This window comes from Cordyceps javanica, chromosome 2, assembly GCF_051103115.1.
Source record: "Cordyceps javanica chromosome 2, complete sequence".
Lineage (NCBI taxonomy): Eukaryota > Fungi > Ascomycota > Sordariomycetes > Hypocreales > Cordycipitaceae > Cordyceps > Cordyceps javanica.
Window position 1 is genome coordinate 1,784,111 of NC_139296.1, and position 16,959 is coordinate 1,801,069.

General features: G+C 51.1%; 4 protein-coding genes across 4 annotated transcripts; 3 read left to right on the top strand and 1 right to left on the bottom strand.

Annotated features, from left to right (window-relative positions):
- Positions 1–907: 907 nt before the first annotated feature.
- Positions 908–3,650, top strand: V2A60_003035 (uncharacterized protein; the record flags this gene model as incomplete). Its single annotated transcript, XM_083254378.1, has 2 exons — positions 908–2,684; positions 2,743–3,650. The coding sequence occupies 2 exons, from the start codon at positions 908–910 to the stop codon at positions 3,648–3,650; spliced, it is 2,685 nt and encodes an 894-aa protein (XP_083110504.1).
- A 1,228-nt stretch (positions 3,651–4,878) lies between these two features.
- On the top strand, positions 4,879–6,367 carry V2A60_003036 (Sodium/calcium exchanger protein-domain-containing protein; the record flags this gene model as incomplete). Its single annotated transcript, XM_083254379.1, has 3 exons — positions 4,879–5,128; positions 5,204–5,558; positions 5,611–6,367. 3 exons carry the CDS (start codon positions 4,879–4,881, stop codon positions 6,365–6,367), a joined length of 1,362 nt encoding a protein of 453 aa, XP_083110505.1.
- Positions 6,368–9,679: 3,312 nt separating this feature from the next.
- Positions 9,680–12,985, top strand: V2A60_003037 (uncharacterized protein; the record flags this gene model as incomplete). The annotated part of the gene is made up of 4 exons (XM_083254380.1): positions 9,680–9,878; positions 9,923–10,754; positions 10,804–11,015; positions 11,727–12,985. 4 exons carry the CDS (start codon positions 9,680–9,682, stop codon positions 12,983–12,985), a joined length of 2,502 nt encoding a protein of 833 aa, XP_083110506.1.
- A 940-nt stretch (positions 12,986–13,925) lies between these two features.
- V2A60_003038 (adenylate cyclase-binding protein) lies at positions 13,926–15,738 on the bottom strand (the record flags this gene model as incomplete). Its single annotated transcript, XM_083254381.1, has 4 exons — positions 13,926–14,369; positions 14,424–14,937; positions 14,994–15,578; positions 15,692–15,738. The coding sequence occupies 4 exons, from the start codon at positions 15,736–15,738 to the stop codon at positions 13,926–13,928; spliced, it is 1,590 nt and encodes a 529-aa protein (XP_083110507.1).
- Positions 15,739–16,959: the final 1,221 nt, after the last annotated feature.

Genomic DNA, 16,959 nt, shown 5'->3' on the forward strand with positions numbered 1-16,959 from the left:
CTTTCCCAATCCTCACCGGTACAATAAGCTTTGCCTCGTGCCGGCCACACCATGCCCACGTCCCAGACCTCTGTTGCTGCCTCAATGCCATATTTCTGGAGTGTGAACATCCATAGCTCTATTATGCGACTTCATTCTTGCGCAGTGACATATCAATAGCTTAGATACCGCCTGTATCACTTGCCTCTAGTTGTTGCGGCAACCCACCTTGACCATTTGCTCAAACTAGGGCTACCTGTCACGGTTTCAGCGAGATAACTCCGCGCACTATAATAGGGGGCTCCAAAGATGATAGCATGATCGCCCTGTGCCAATCTACCCTATGCCAGATAAAAGGTGCGGTTATCTGTTGTGGTGCGGGTTGATAACCAAGGTTATCGCAGATAGGCTTGAGAGAGAGTCTATGGGGTGAGCGCCACAAAGATGCCGCCAACAGCGGCACTTCCCACCAACCACCAATCGTTGACTTGATAAAAGTAAATAAAAAGTTCTCCGCGGAAATCCTCCCGACTTTACGCTTTATCATTGCATACACTAGACATGACCACTGTGTATGCCGTCTCGCTCAACGCTTTCAAGGCATGGCCCGCTCGCGGCAGAGACGTGCCGTAGTGAGTTGCACTGTGCCTTGGATTTATATGCCCTAGGTTGCCGCTACTGGAATCCCATACGTCGTGTGAGACCTACTGCAAGTCAAGGCTACTAGTTTCGGATATTCGGCCATATTGGCGTCTGGAGAATAGTGTTCCCACGCTGGCATAGAGTGTACTTGAGCACTACGACTATCTACGACACGAGAGTCTGGAGGATATCATTCAATTCACCACAAATTCGAGCTGCCAGCCATATTGTCCCTTTTATCATATCATTTGGTGTTTACTGGAGTTTCCTCTCTACTACTGTCAAAATGGGAGTCAAAAGCCACATCGATGCAACCCACGCCGCCAACAGCTTTCCTCCTAGCCCGCCATTGACTGTCGGCAATTCTCATGCTGGCAGTGATGATGAACGAGACGCAGCTGACAACAAACCGCAAAATCGGACGGCAGAGGACCTAGGTCAAAACCTCAAAACATATACCCTCCCGCCCCAGAATACCCCTACGCAAGTGCTCTCGGACGACTTGAGAACTCCAGACAGCCGCGTCAATCGCGATGCCAGGCTAATACGGCTTACGGGAGTCCATCCCTTCAACGTCGAGCCGCCCCTGACCGATCTTTATGACGAGGGATTCTTAACCAGTGAGAACTTGCACTACGTTCGCAATCATGGCCCAGTACCACACTGCCCGGATGATGAATCCCTGGATTGGACCTTCACTGTCGATGGACTGGTGGAAAAGCCCTTCACAATTACTGTCCGGGATCTGATCAAGACATACGACCAGCTAACATATCCTGTCACGCTGGTGTGCGCTGGTAATCGTCGCAAGGAACAAAATGTTGTTCGCAAGTCCAAGGGCTTCTCTTGGGGAGCAGCGGGTCTTTCAACAGCTCTATGGACTGGTGTGCCTATTGGAGCTCTACTGAGGATGGCCAAGCCAAAGAGATTGGCCAAATATGTCTGCTTCGAAGGAGCCGACAAGCTACCTAACGGATACTACGGCACGTCTGTCAAGCTCAACTGGTGCATGGACGAGAACCGAGGCATCATGGTAGCCCACAAGATGAACGGCCAGTCCTTGCATCCAGACCATGGCAAGCCCGTTCGTATCATCATACCGGGACAGATTGGCGGGCGTAGTGTCAAGTGGCTCAAGAAGATCACAATCACGTCGGGGCCTAGCGACAATTGGTACCACATATACGATAACCGAGTGCTCCCCACTACAATATCGCCAGATGAGAGCGCAAACTTGCCAGATATTTGGAAAGACGAAAAGTACGCCATATACGACCTCAATGTCAACAGCGCCATATGTTATCCCCGACACGACGAGAGGCTCACATTGGACACGGCACCAGAAACGTACAAGGTCAGAGGATATGCATATGGCGGTGGCGGGAAGAGAATAACTCGACTGGAAGTCACGTTGAACAAAGGCCAGTCATGGAAGCTAGCAGGCATCCACTATCCTGAAGACGACTATCGTCATGCACCTGATGGCGACACGCTATACGGCGGCAGCACCGACATGTGGTGGCGCGAGACTTGTTTCTGCTGGTGCTTCTGGGAAATCGACATACCCGTCACCGACCTCGGCGCCGCCGACGACATCATGATCCGCGCCATGGACGAGGGCATGATGGTTCAACCACGCGATATGTACTGGAGCGTGCTCGGCATGATGAACAATCCCTGGTTCCGCGTCGTGATCCACAGAGAGAACGGCACCCTGCGTTTCGAGCATCCCACACAGCCGGCGCTAATGCCCGGCGGGTGGATGGAGCGCGTCAAGGCCGCCGGCGGCAACCTCACTAACGGCTTCTGGGGCGAGAGGACATCAGACGAGGAGGTACAGTCACCCAGGGAACCGGAGAAGGAGATTTGCATGACGAATCCCAAGGTGAACCGCACCATCTCGCTGGATGAATTGAAGGCACACGAGGGGGAGGCCAAACCTTGGTTTGTCGTCAATGGGCAAGTATATGATGGCACACCGTATCTGGAGGACCACCCAGGCGGAGCGACGTCCATAATAAACGCAGCCGCCCAAGATGCAACCGAAGAATTCATGACAATCCGTAAGTACTCCAACTATTTGACTGTTAACCAAGGCGGATAGCACTGACGCGCAGACAGACAGCGAGAATGCCAAGGCAATGATGCCGCAGTATCACATCGGCACCCTCGACGATGCTGCACGGAAAGCTCTTGAGGGGGGCACTGGCGAGGACTTGGCCAGCGATCCAGCACGCGCCATATTTCTTCAACCCAAGACTTGGAGCAAAGCTATTCTCGAAGCGAAAATGGACGTGTCCTCCGACAGCAAGATCTTCTCATTCTGCCTCGACCATGCTGGCCAGTCCATCGGCTTACCGACGGGGCAGCACCTACTCATACGACTTCGAGACCCGGCCACTCGCGAAGCCATCATCCGGGCTTACACGCCGTTGTCAGAAACCCGCAGTAAGGGCCGGCTCGATATCCTGATCAAGATTTACCGAGACGCGCCCGGCCAGCCGGGTGGTAGGATGACGCAGGCGCTCGACTCCCTCCCGCTCGGCCATTTCGTTGACTTCAAAGGGCCGGTGGGCAAGTTTGAGTACCTCGGCAAGGGACAGTGCACTGTGTCAGGCGCGGCGAGGCATGTGCGCCGCTTCGTGATGATATGCGCCGGCTCGGGCGTGACGCCTATTTTTCAAGTGCTGCGGGCCGTGACTGGTGACGCCGAAGACGAGACGACGTGCCTGGTCCTGGACGGCAACCGGTGCGAGGAGGACATTCTCTGCAGGGCCGAGCTGGACAGGATGGTGGCCATGGCCCCGGGGAGGACGACGCTGGTGCACAAACTATCCAGGCCAGGTGCGTCATGGCAAGGCCTGCGAGGACGCATGGACAAAGCGTTCTTACAGGATAGCCTGAGAAGCTTTAGAAAGTTGGATGGACGGGAAATGGTGCTGGTGTGCGGGCCGGAAGCGCTCGAAGAGGCTGTGCGGTGTGTCTTGGGTGACCTGGGATGGAAGCCTGAAGACTCGGTCTTTTTTTAGCAGAATGCGTTACGAAGGATAGCAAACATGTGTGTAGACTTTGGATAGACAAGCTGTCCCATTATGATGCATACATGAATGTTTATGATATTGGATTGAAGGAGAACAAAAAAAAAGCTGGGTGTAATGACAAGGGATTGGGAAATGAAGCATACATAAGATAAGATGCGGAAGACACATATGCAGAAATTCGAAACAGAATTAGATCAACGTTTTTATGCGCCTCCGTTTTTTTCTTTTTTTTTCAGCCAGCTCAAAGTGATTAGAGTTGATCGGAAAATAAAGCGCGCAGAGAAGGGGTACCCTGTGGCTTGCCATGATGGGCTGGCTTTGCTGATCGGTGATGAGACACTAAGCACGGCACAGTAACTATCCAATAACAAACAAAGGATGATTAGCATCTTGCCAGCCTTGCCATATTCGTACGAGGCATAGGGCAGCACTTCTCAGAGTCATAGGCTAGTCACGCAAGGCTTGTAGCCGCCCATTTTGTCAACCAGATTGGAAGCTGGTCTGTCACTGATACAGGGCGTTGAGCCTATTTTCCATACCAGAAACTGATCTCTGAAACGTGAAGCAGAAAGACTGGATTTTTTACCACTTGCTATATTGAATGATAAAAGTTGTCTTTACTCTTGTTCTGCTCCCGCTTTGAGTTGGTGTTCAGCTGCCTGGGCACTTCCGGGCTTCAGGCAAGGACCCTTGCTGATTTGACCAGTCGCGATCTGGCCGGTGTGGCAGTAAGCATGCGCAGAAGTCTGGATTGGGCATCTGTTGTTGTTGTTGTTTTTTTGTGACCCTGTCAGCATAGGTCTTTAAATAGATATGGCTGCCCAGAGATTTAGATATGAGCCATTGATCCCCAGTACCATCGCCTCATCGCTTCTCCAAGGTCCCTGCCAGAGACTGCTGACAGCTGCCGTGCACGTTTTGGGCAGTCGGAAGGCTGGCAAACAACCTGCTACGGAGCTCTCCATTCTTCATTTCTGGCATGTGGCCTGCATTTCATCAAATTTTTCCAAGAGCGATAGTGTCTGCATTTCCTCCGATTTGATCAGCTTCCGGAACCGCCTGTCACCTCGACCGAGCTCTACACTTGCTTCTTCACACTTCCACTAGCATACGAGAACCACTGCGTGGTGCTGGCCTGACTCGTCCACGAAACAAGTACTTCAAACCGGTTCAGTACACTCGAGTATACCATTAAACGAACCGAAAAAAATCCATCATGAGCAACGAGATGGCCGAGAAAACGAATGCGTCTGGATTACCCACGCCGTCCACCCACATCGACGATAAACGCGGCAACCCGCATTGCAAGAAGAGTCGGATGCTCAAAATCAGGCCCCAGGGCGAAAGCGGCCGCAGCGGCGTGCACCCTTGGCATTTCTTTCGCATTTCCTTCAAGTCTGCCTGCAGAGCTAGTACCCTGTGCAGCATGCTCTGGCCAGTCGTCCCTGCGGCGCTTGCTGTACGATGTAAGTCAGCAGAGCCGGCCGGCGGCCGATCTGCCCGGCACCGACACTATATCGCTGATGCGTAGTATACGACAGATGCCCTGAGAGAGCGCCACACATTAGTATTCATCCTTTCCTACATCGCCATGGTGCCATGCGCTAGTCTTGTCGGCTTCGCTGGCCAGGAGCTCGCCCGCAAGCTGCCCCATGTCGCCGGTGTCTTGGTAGAGACGACATGCGAGTCCGTTGTTGAAATCGTCTTGTTTCTGGTTTTTCTGAAGAGCGACAACCCGAACAACTTTTACATTATCAAAGCTGCCATTCTAGGCTCCATACTAGCAACTATGCTGCTATGTCTCGGCGTCGTCTTCTTCGTCGGTGGCCTCATACGCGAGGAACAGACGTTTAGTGATGCCATCAGCGAGGCAGGGAGTGGTCTCCTGCTAATGGCGTAAGCTAACTCGTACAAACTCATCGCTCAAAAGATATTCTGACATGGTTAGTGGCGTGGTGCTCGCGGTTCCAACCGTGTTTCGGCAAGGTTTGCTCAGCCTGGGCATCCCAGACCAAGAACTCCGGTCGGGCACTCTCCACATCTCACGCATCATCTCTGTACTTCTCGTTGTCGCTTACCTCGTCTACACTTACTTCCAAGCGCGAACGCATCACGGCATCTACGACGCTGTGTTCGAAGGGGACGAGCACCGTGTGGGCAACAAACGCAAAACGGACACCAAGGATATGCTCACCATGACGGAATGTGTCATTGCGCTGGCCGTCTCCATCTCCCTGGTCACGCTCCTAGCCATCGGCCTCGTGGACCAGATCGAGCACGTGATTGAGAACTCGCACGTATCGGACGCATTCATGGGCCTGATCCTCGTTCCGCTCGTGGAGAAGTTTGCGGAGCACCTCACGGCGATAGATGAAGCCTGGGACAACCAGATGAACTTTGCCCTCTCCCATGTCCTTGGCGCCACGCTGCAAACGGCGCTCCTCACGGCACCACTGACGGTCCTTGTCGGATGGGGTCTACGAAAACCCATGGATCTTGATTTTGAAATCTTCAACATTGTCATGCTCATCCTGTCCATCTTGACGGTGGGCAAGGTTCTCCAGGACCAGAAAAGCAACTATCTGGAGGGCACACTCCTACTCACTTTGTACCTCTCAATCGCTGTTTCGGCATTCTATTACCCTTTTACTGGTGTTGCCGGTGGGGAAACTGGCAGCGCGGCGCATACATCGGTTCCTGAATGACACCAAACTAAAGAAAAGTTTCTAAAAATATTCGCATCATACCCCGGGCTGACGAGCCTCTGCAACAACTTCTGCCCATATCATTATTATCTCCGGTAGAAAAATGACCAGAGAGACTAATTAGTTGGCATTTTGAAGACAAGTTTGTACCTGTCTTGGTGTTGAGCCAAATAGATTGGTAAAACACATGAGATACCCTTCCCTCATTGCATCTTGTTTTTATTGATAGACTCTAAATCTATGTGTCCAGACATAACTCGTAGATAAGCCGACGAATATGTGGCCTAGATGGACGTGGCACGCAAGTTTTTGTGATAACCAGTGGCAGTAGTTGGCTTCTAGGACATATAAGTACATTGTGTCACCAAGGCTCTTCTTCGTTCGGATTCCTCCAAGTGGCTATTATTATAACCGTACGATCCGGCTAGACCCCCTCCGGTGTCGATTATGACTGACTCCGCGGCCACGAGTGGCTTGCCTTAGACCTTGCCGGCTGAAACCAGCAATGACTGGGACCTTGCTCTTTGCTGCGTCGTGAAATGCACTCAATTTTAGCTCATCCAGGCTGAATAAATCAAACAGGATGAATCCACAGCTGTCGCATTTCGACGAGGCAACCCCTTATCAGGCTCTATAGACTGTTTCTTTATGCTCGTTGACTCAACTGGTGGCTAAGCTATAAAAGCTACTCAGCGTGGCATTCATGGACTAGTTATCTCTAGGTTCTCTAGGCCGGGGTACGATTTCCCAGCATACACACAAGTTCCCGCCAGGTGCTTAAGAAGCTGGCTTACGAACTCATCGATTGACGCACCTCATTCTTCCGGGACAAAAGATCCGTATACCTTGACTTCAAGACCGAATCCATGAGTGGTCAGTTATCATTGTCGACACCTCTCTAGCTGCAGGAGATAGTCCCGCATATTTTCCAGCTAGCTGTGTTGAGTGAAAAGGCAACGTAGTGCGACAAAGGCAGAAATGGGAAGCCGAATATCGTGGTGGAGACTGGAGACCCTTGACCCTCCCTATTTCATGACCGTCGTGAGACTTTATTAGTATAATCGATCCTCAACCGGCCTAGTCGTCCGTCCTTACACGGCTGCAAGAACGCGAAATACGTGAAAAGGGGGGTGGGGGGTTCATGCAATAGCGGTTTGTATCTGTCTATATTCGTAAATAGAAAATTTATAATCAAAGAGCGCTTGCGGCCAAGAATGGCACGGCCCGGTCTCGAATATACTTGGTGTCTGAATAGGCCATTGCCCTGTCCAGAGACGCCATTGATACCCAAAGTATCTGCCGGCATTTGAGGCAGACCACCCGCGAGCCTGAATGGAAGCCTTTTGTCTCATTTCTTTTGTCAATGCTAATTAATACCTTGCTTGGGCTAGTAGCTTGCGTCGGGCATCCCTCGCTATAGTACATTAGTTCAAGCATTTGGCTGCACATCATGCCGTTATGTTACATTCAGATGCATATGCAGGCGACTCGAGGCAGTGCATCGTGGCACATGACTATTGGAAGATGAAAAGCTCGGCTGCGACCCCGTCATCAACTGGTGGTAACTAGATTGCGGACATTTCAGCCGGGGTTGGACCGGGCCGAACCGCTGCAACCTGCATAATAAAAGCAGCCACTAACACGGCATTAATCGTATTTTGGGACTTCTGTGAGCTCGAGGCCTGCCAAGGAGGGCTCAAGCTGCGCATTGCAGCGGCAGGAGTTGTAGTCTCTCGCTCATTTAGGAAAAGATCATGCATGGCCACGTAGCACGTGGCCCTCGGCGCAGCATTGGACGAGACACGACCGAGAGTCTTGAACGCGAATCGATTCCGCATTGTGCTTCGAAGAGATGAGAAGAAGGCAGAAAAGGCATGACTACGCGATGAGCGGCTGGCTGCATGCATGCAAAAAAAGCTCAACATGACGGGTACATGTGACCTTGTCCAGGATTCTACTACTATGCATTTACAGCCATAGTCATTCAGAGCTCGAGGATGGCTGATTTTGGGCCATGTACTTTAGATGTCTGAGACTAGAGTATTTGGTTGATCTGAAGCACGCAATATGCACATCAAGCACTTCGGACTGGCGGTGCGTGCTGTGTTCAGGCAAGTTATAGGGTCTGTATATAAGGCGTGATTTTGCCCAGTATTCCTTGCACGATGTCAGTACATATTTGGGAATTGTTTCATTTCCAAGCTAAACCTCACGAAAATCGTTGCAATTTACTTGCCGTTCTTTCAGTAAAGCGTTGTTAAAGATAAACACGGCATCCAAAGCCCAGACAGATACCTAATAAGGTGGATGGACTTTCTAAACATACTGCCTCTGCTCTAATCATTTCAATACTAAGAAAGAGTGTTTGTGTCCTTTTTGTCTTACTTCTTCGACTTCATTAAATTGCCACTGACCAAAGGTACCGTTACATCCACAGTTCATTTCCCCTTGCCATTCTGCTACTACGATTTCCCCGCGAATATGGACCGTAACCATTATACAATTGGGTTTATATGTGCACTGCCGTTAGAAATGCATGCAGCTACTATGATGCTGGACAATAGGCATTCTAAATTGGAAATCAATGACGGCAACGCATATCGGTTTGGATCCATAGGCAAGCACAACATTGTTATTGCATGCCTACCAATCGGCCAGACTGGCACTATTCCGGCAGCGATCGTGGCGGAGAAGACGGCCAGAGCTTTTCCAAATCTTCGATTTTGTCTCATGGTAGGAATTGGTGGCGGTGTATCGCGCGAGGTACGGCTCGGCGACGTCGTGGTCGGGATACCAAAGGACGGGTTTCCTGGCGTCGTTCAGTGGGACATGGGCAAAATGTTGTCCGACCACACATTTATCAGAACAGGCTCACTCGACAATCCCCCCCGGGTAGTACTGACCGCTATGAGCAACCTCGTTGCAGAACGCATGACGCCGTCTGCGGATAAATTAGGCCAAAATATCCGCAACTTGACTGCCAGGGGTCAGGAGGTGTCTCCAGACTTCCTCTGGTCGGATACGCGACAAGATATTCTATTCAAAGCTGATTATGAGCATTGCGAAAAACCGAAGTCGGCCAAACATTCTGGACTCGGCTGTCCTGGCGAGTGGCCTAACCAGTATTCATACACAATCGGGGATAATGCTTGTCAGTTTTGCGACCCCAACCAAGCGGTTTGGAGAGCTCCGAGGCCTCCTGGTAAGGTAGAATTACACTGCGGTCTCATTGCTTCTGGGAACAAACTCGTCAAAGACAGCAAAGTGCGTGATCTACTTAGTAGGTCATTTGATAATTTGTTATGTGTAGAAATGGAGGCTGCAGGGGTGGCTCAAGCATTTCCATGTCTCGTTATTCGTGGTATTTCTGACTATTGTGACTCTCACAAGAACGATAGTTGGCAAAAGTATGCGGCGACAGTGGCGGCCGCTTTTGCAAAAGAGCTATTGGACTACATTGACCCGGCGCATGTGGAGAAGCTCGGAGGAATTATGGACGTACTCAAGAATGGTCAGTGAGTCCCGATTGGAATGGGTAGATTCTAACTCAGATAGTTGGTGAAAATGTCATCGAAATACGAGACGAAGTTCAAAACATGAGCTCCCAGAGGGTCGAAGAAAAAAACGAAGAGCAGAAAAAGAAGCTTCTAGATTGGTTAACCAGTGACGAATACAGATCGAAGCAGATTCAAGTGTTTGAAAAGGCATCTGAATACACAGGACGTTGGTTTCTGGAGTCGCCTGAATTTCAGTATTGGCTGAAAACGGCTGGAACAGCACTTTTCTGTCACGGTATCCCCGGTGCAGGAAAGACGGTCATGACTTCGATCGTGGTTGAACATCTCAGAGCCTGGAAGCGGGAAACCCCGGGAATCTGCATCGCCTACATCTATTTTGATTGTAATTCGCGTGACAATCAGACACTCAGGCAGCTCATGGAAAGCCTACTCCACCAAATCTTATCCCAGTCGACTGGGCTGCCTACTGAGAGTGATCAATTCTTGGATGGGCACATGCGTCAAGATTCGCGCCCCTCCAGTGGCGAAATCCGAAACCACATTGGGCTACTGATAAGGAAATTTTCCCGGACCTTCGTGGTTGTTGACGCACTCGACGAGTGCTCCGATGTTTTATGCCGCGATAGCTTCTTAGAAATACTACTGTCAGGCTTTCAAAACGGGCTTATGGTAAATATCTTGGCGACATCGCTGTGGATGCCCGAGATTAAAAGTCACTTCAACGGACAACCGACAATTGAAATACGTGCTCTCAAGGATGATGTGGAGCAATTCGTGTCTGAAAAAATCATGGCCTCGAGGTTCATCAAGGAGAACGAAGCCCTTCGGAGTGAGATTGCCAAAGAAATTGTTACAGCTGTCGACGGAGTGTAAGTTGTTGACAATTCCAAAGTCAAAATAACTGCTGACGGCATCCAGTTTTCTGTTGGCACATCTTTATATCGGTCTCCTGGTTGGTCAAACAACAGAGAATGAAATTCGAAACACAATGAAGAGCTTTCATACAGTTTCTCCAGGCACGCAATCAAATGAGATTGATGATCAATCAAATGAGATTGATGATCAATCAATTGAGATTGATGATCAATCAAATGAGATTGATGACCCTCTCGACAAAGTGTACGAGAAATGTAGGAAGAGGATCGTCGCATATTCAGGGCCACAAAACCGGCTGGTCATGAAGGTTCTAAGATGGGTCATGTGCGCGAAGAGAACCCTGACTGCACAAGAGTTGATCCATGCTCTCGCAACCAGAGATCGGCGGCCTTATATACATCCCGGTGATCAGACAACTACGGAAGTCATACTGTCTACTTGCGTCGGGCTAGTGACGATAGATACACTTGGCTACGTTCACTTAGCCCATCGCTCAACGCAAAAGTACCTAGAACGAACAAGGAAACGGTGGTGGGACCAAGACGCAGATGCAGATGCAGCAATAACGACAACTTGCATCACCTATCTTTCCTTCCTTGCCTTCAAAAGCGGTATTTCGCAAACAGAAGGAGACTTTTCGAAACGGCTGAGTTTATATCCGTTTTATGACTATGCTGCACTCAATTGGGGATTCCATGCCTGCACTTCAGCCTCGCTTGAGGTAGTGAGGAACTTTCTCAAAGAAGAAGAAGCAAAATTTGAAGCGGCAAGCCAGCCCTTGATCTGGCAATGGGAAGAAAATTACAAATGGGTCTTGCCGCTACAAGCAGAAAAATGGACATGGCGGTATTCAGCAGTCTTTTTTGATCTTTACCTAGCAATAACTTCGATTCGTGATGCCGCACTACTCCCAAGCACAGAGCCTGAAGAGAATTGGACGCTATTTTTGATGGCGAGTTTCCTAGGTCGCGAGGCGACTGTCGAACTATTGCTGAAAACGGATGCCTCGGTGAATCGCAGGTATGATGTCGCAGGGACACCGCTGCTGCTGGCTGTTCACAACGGTCACCTAGCCATAGTCGACCTATTGCTGAAGAAAAATGGTTCTCACGTCGACTACCAGTCTGATAATACCGGGTGGACGCCGTTGCGGCTGGCTGCCGACAAGGGCCATACAGCCATAGTCGACCTCTTGCTGGAAAAAGGTGCTCATGTCAATCGCAAGTTTAACGGAATGTTTCCGTTGCTGCATGCTGCCAAAAATGGTCATGTAGCCATAGTCAAACTATTGCTGAGAAAAGGTGCTCTTGTCAACGTCGGCGATGATGACGGATGGACGCCGCTGAATTGGGCTGCCACAGTAGGCAGTCTTGAAGTGATGCGGCAACTATTGTCGGCGCCGGATGTCAACGTTGACCACAGAGATACGGATGGCCGCACTGCTTTGTCAGTGTTGGTTGAAGAGTGTAATATTGCCAAGGTGAAGCTGCTGCTAGAACATCACGCCAATCCTAATATCTGCAGCTATCTACCGCACGAATTGGATGCTGATTCAGACATCATGATGTATAGAGATGAAGAGCACACGTGGGGTCGGTCACCGTTATCGTACGCCGCTGAGTTTTTCGACTCGGGTATTGTCGAGCTCTTGTTGGATTACGGCGCAGAAGTTGATTCTACTGATGAGCACGGTCGTACGCCGCTGATTTGGGCCGCCGAGCTGGGCCATAGTGCCTCTGTCCGGCTCTTGTTGGACAACGGCGCTCAAGTTTCCTCGAAGGACGTTGAAGGAGTCACAGCGTTGTCATTTGCGGCTCAGCATGGCAATGCAGATGTGATAGAGATGCTGCTAGAAAAGGGCGCCGAAGTTAATTCCAGAGATAACAAAGGCCGAACAGCGCTGTCCTGGGCTGCTAAAGGTGAACAACAACGATCTCGGAGCGACACCAGGAAGTCATTCGAGTTACTTTTCAACAATGGCGCGAAGGTGGATATTTGGGATTACGATGGCCTTACGCCCCTTTCATACGCTGTCAAAAGCGGCGACCTTGAGATTGCGGAACTACTACTTAGATGGGGCGCTGATCCCCACAGGAGCGATAAATTTGGAAAGTCGCCATATAGGTACGCTGGCGAGTATAGGGACGAGGACTTTCTCGAGCTTTTTCGTGCACGGGATGCTTGTTTCGCCGCATGCTTTACACAGCCGATGGTATTGGACTGAACACTTCAAGTACCGCCGCCTTTTCTCCACAAGGGCTTGTCTTCGTGAGCCTGCCAAGGTTATGGAAGGATCTTCTCGAGTGGTCGTGGAGAAGACTAAATGTACAACGGCGATGTTGTTCCAAAGGGCTAGGCTCCAAGCCCGACTGAGCTAAAGAAGAACAAAAAAGAAGAAAAAGAAAAGGGGAAAAAAAAAGATTACATTGCCGTTCCTCACTGCGTCAAGCCGCCCGCGACCTTTGCTGCTTGCCGGGCAGAGGCTATAGGCATGGGATACCGAGAAAGAGGTCCTAATGCGTCTACTAGGAGGGGCTGGCTCGCATGTCCGCCAGCACTACGACGCATTCTCAAACATTAGTCAATGTTGTGTTTTTATCAATGTTCAAGTCATGCGCTGAATCGAAAGTTTGTCACGAGCAGGCTTTCTCGGTCTTGGGGACTGCCAAATGAGAGAGTACCTACCGCAAGACTCTAACACAGGTCGGGCGAAAGGTGCGTGCGCTGCAGAGGTGAGCCGCCAGGGCTGCAGGACGATGGAGCAGTACAAAGAGAGGACGATGGAATAGTGAAATTGATACAAGTCTGCGGGTGTCGCAAGGTGGTCTCGCTGCAGTTTGCAGGTCCGCAAGATGTGCGTGCTGCACACTTGGGGGGGTTACTGGAGGCGCACCGGCCCGCGATCAAGTCCCGGGGCATTCTGATATGACGCACAGAGATTGCAAATGCTTTATTCCTATTGTCTATAGCGTTTAGTACGTATTGGCTTTTGTAAAAGAAAAGATTGTTTCCGAGTAATGCATATCGTGGCCAAAGATGTTGAAATTTGTATCTTGTAAGATTCATCGCATGCTTCTCATCCTCTCTGTCTACCTACATACTCTTACACGGCTCGTTCCGCCCTTCCGGCACAGACAAGTCCTACGCATCTGTCGCTCAAAGCATTAGCCGGCATGGGCCACAATCTCATTGACCAAGTCACCCTTTTTCGCGTCATAGTAAGTGCACATTTGCGACGGCAACGGCACCTCCTTGTAGTCGTCATCGGGCCCTGCAATGACGTTTAGATTAATGCCGTCCGACTTGCTGTGGAATATCTGCGTGCCGGTGCTCTCCTTGCTAAAGTAAATCTGAGCGCTGTCGACCTGGTCCATCATGACCGTCGGAATCGTGCCCAGAACCTGGAGAGCAAAATTCTGCGCCTTGACGACGTCGACTGTCGACACGAGGGTTTCGACAACGAGCGACAGGCGGCTCGAGTTTTCCACCGTCACCTGGTTGGCTTTGCCGCGAACAATCACGGTTGTATTGTTGCAGCGGCTAATGAGGATGGAGTGATTCAGCTCGGCCTGAATCTCAATGGGTTGGGGTTCCTTATCGTAGTTTTCCTGCGGCGACTGGTGTTAGTGTGGAGTGAATTTCTGCAGAGGCAAAGCACATACGATAGTCCACTTATTGCCTTCGAGCTCCTTCTTAGGGGGCTTTTTCATGCGCATGCTCTCGGGTTTGGGCTTCTTGCCCGGGGCAGGGCTCCTCGGGCGATCGTTGCCACTGGGTACCGTGGTATTGGTACGCAATGAGGGGTTCTTGTGTGTCATCTGAGACTTGTCGACCTTGCGCAGACCCTTGGTGACGGCATCGCCCTTGTTGAGCTCTGAAAAGACAGCTCCGAGACCGCCGGTCGCAGAAGGTGCGGCTGGTGCAGCATCCTCAGTCTTGATATCAAGGACTGGAGCAGGGCCTGGCGGAGGGGGAGGGGGAGGGGGAGGACCGCCGGCGGACGGCGCTGCAGGGGTGCCGTTACTGGGAGCCGATTCAAGGGCCTTGACCACCGCAGCGGCTGGTTCGCCCTTGGGGTTCCACGGAATACCATTGGCGAAGTACTGCTTGACGTAGTCGCGGAGTTGTTTGAATATCAGGTAAAAGGACTGAATCCATTCAACCTGCTTGGAATCCCTAGGCGCATTTGTTAGCATCTTCGCCGCAAGTGGCAAGACGGCAAAACCACATACTTGTCCTTGTATTCTTTGATAACACGGTTGCCAAAGAATTGAGCGGATCCAAGAAACTCTTCGACGTGGGTAAAGGGCTTGTGGCTGACAGTGACCCAAGCGAGAACCATGATACCGTCGGCGACGGCACTTAATTGCGTGTACATGGGATCGGAACGGTTGCCTTCCTTGAGCTCGGTAACGGCCATGAGTGAGTCATTGATAGGCTTGAGGAGGTCCTGGTAGAGGGCCATGTCAGCGCCCTGGAGGTCGGGCTTCACGGACTTTGTGGTGATGAGCAGGAATTTGCGCTGGGCCTTGAAGCCAGCCAGGACGTCAGCGGCCTGCTTGGCGACGAGGCCACCAATATCGTTGCTCCGCTTGACGTAGTCGGCGACGGTGGAGTCGACAAAGGCGTCGAAGTCTTCGATGGACTCGGGCAGCTCCTCGGGGGCGGGCTGGGGAGCGGACCGGGGGATGGCGGCGGCCGAAGCATCGGGGGTCAGCGCCGTGGAGGAGGACGGTGGCCCAGCGAGGGGCCCTACATCTTTGGGGAGCTCGGTCGATGTGGCAATGTCTTCGAGGCGCGAGGTGGCGGCTTCGAGTCTGTGGAGGGGCTGTTGGTGGACGAACTAGATTGGCGATCGTGCAGCTGGCAGGGAGAGACGTCTACCCGCGATCGTGCTGCAATCCAGCCTTGAAAGGGAGTGCGTGCTTACCGCTTGATCAGCGTCGTGAGGTTATGCATATGATTTGCGGCGGCCATGATTGCGCGGGTGCCGTGGTCGTCACCGCAGTTGGTCAACGGAATGTGAGATCCAGGGGCCGAGGGATCGGGTGCAAAAGTGCGACTTTGTCGGGCGGGCTAGAGGGGTGGGAAGAAGCTAGAAAAGTCCCAATGCTGAGATGGTGGCGGAACCCGAGGAAAACAAGATATAATCGCAAGCGCGAGGAAAAGGCTAGTTTGCTAGAGGTGGAAAAGCAATGGGCAGGTGAGTATTTAGACAAGCTCCTTGGGATGACGACAGGTCAGCAACCAGCAGGTCGCCATCAGCTTTGGAGCAGTAGCTGCGACAGGAAGGATGGGCCCCCGCAGTTTGGTGTGGCGTGCCAACCAATGATCGAAAATGCTGGTGCCTGGCTCTTGCTAGGGTCAACAAGGAGCTGTCTGAAAAATGTCAACTCCAGCGCGCACGCAACAACGGCCAAGATGCCTGAGTACTAACCTAGGTAGGTATTACTTTAGTAGTTAGGTAACTAGAAAGTAGTAAGTAGGTAGCCTGCGACTTATAGGGCAGTCTCTACGACAAACGTGGGTTATCAAGGCGTTCAGCACGCAAGTGGTAGCATGGCAGTTTTCATTGTGGCCAGGCAGTCATTTACAAAAAAAACGGGGGAACAGAAGCTCAGAATTTATCAGTGCAAGGTTATCTAGGACGCCGTTTGTTTGTTTTTTTTTTTCCCTGCTCTCAATCGAGACGGAGCGCAATATTCGATCCTTGTCCACCGCATCCAGAACAAAAACCTTGGAAACAACAACATCCCTGACTTTGAACAATTCTCGCTCGTATCGCGCCCATACCATTCCAAAACTTATACGTACTGTGTCACAGGCGTAATCCTTGATATTGTTGGTGCAACATTGATTTCACGGAAACCGACCAACTCGCCTTACTGCTCATCCGCAGCCCTTCAGAAACACTATACCTACCCTAAAGGCAGACCTCGAGTCCTTGTCAACATTTTGTAGCTCTGTGCCTGTGATGCTTACTACTGACATGGCCATTTTCATCGACAAAGCATAGCTGGTGGCCGTTATCTACTAAACACCATAGCATGAGGTACGTAGTGGGCAATATTCTGCCCGACCTGGCATGACCTAACCTGTCCCGACCCATAGGTTGATGCCAATCGCATGATCAGGCAGCCATGAGAGTTTCCAAATAATGTGAAACAAGGAAAAGTAGTCCTATCGAGCGGATGGGCA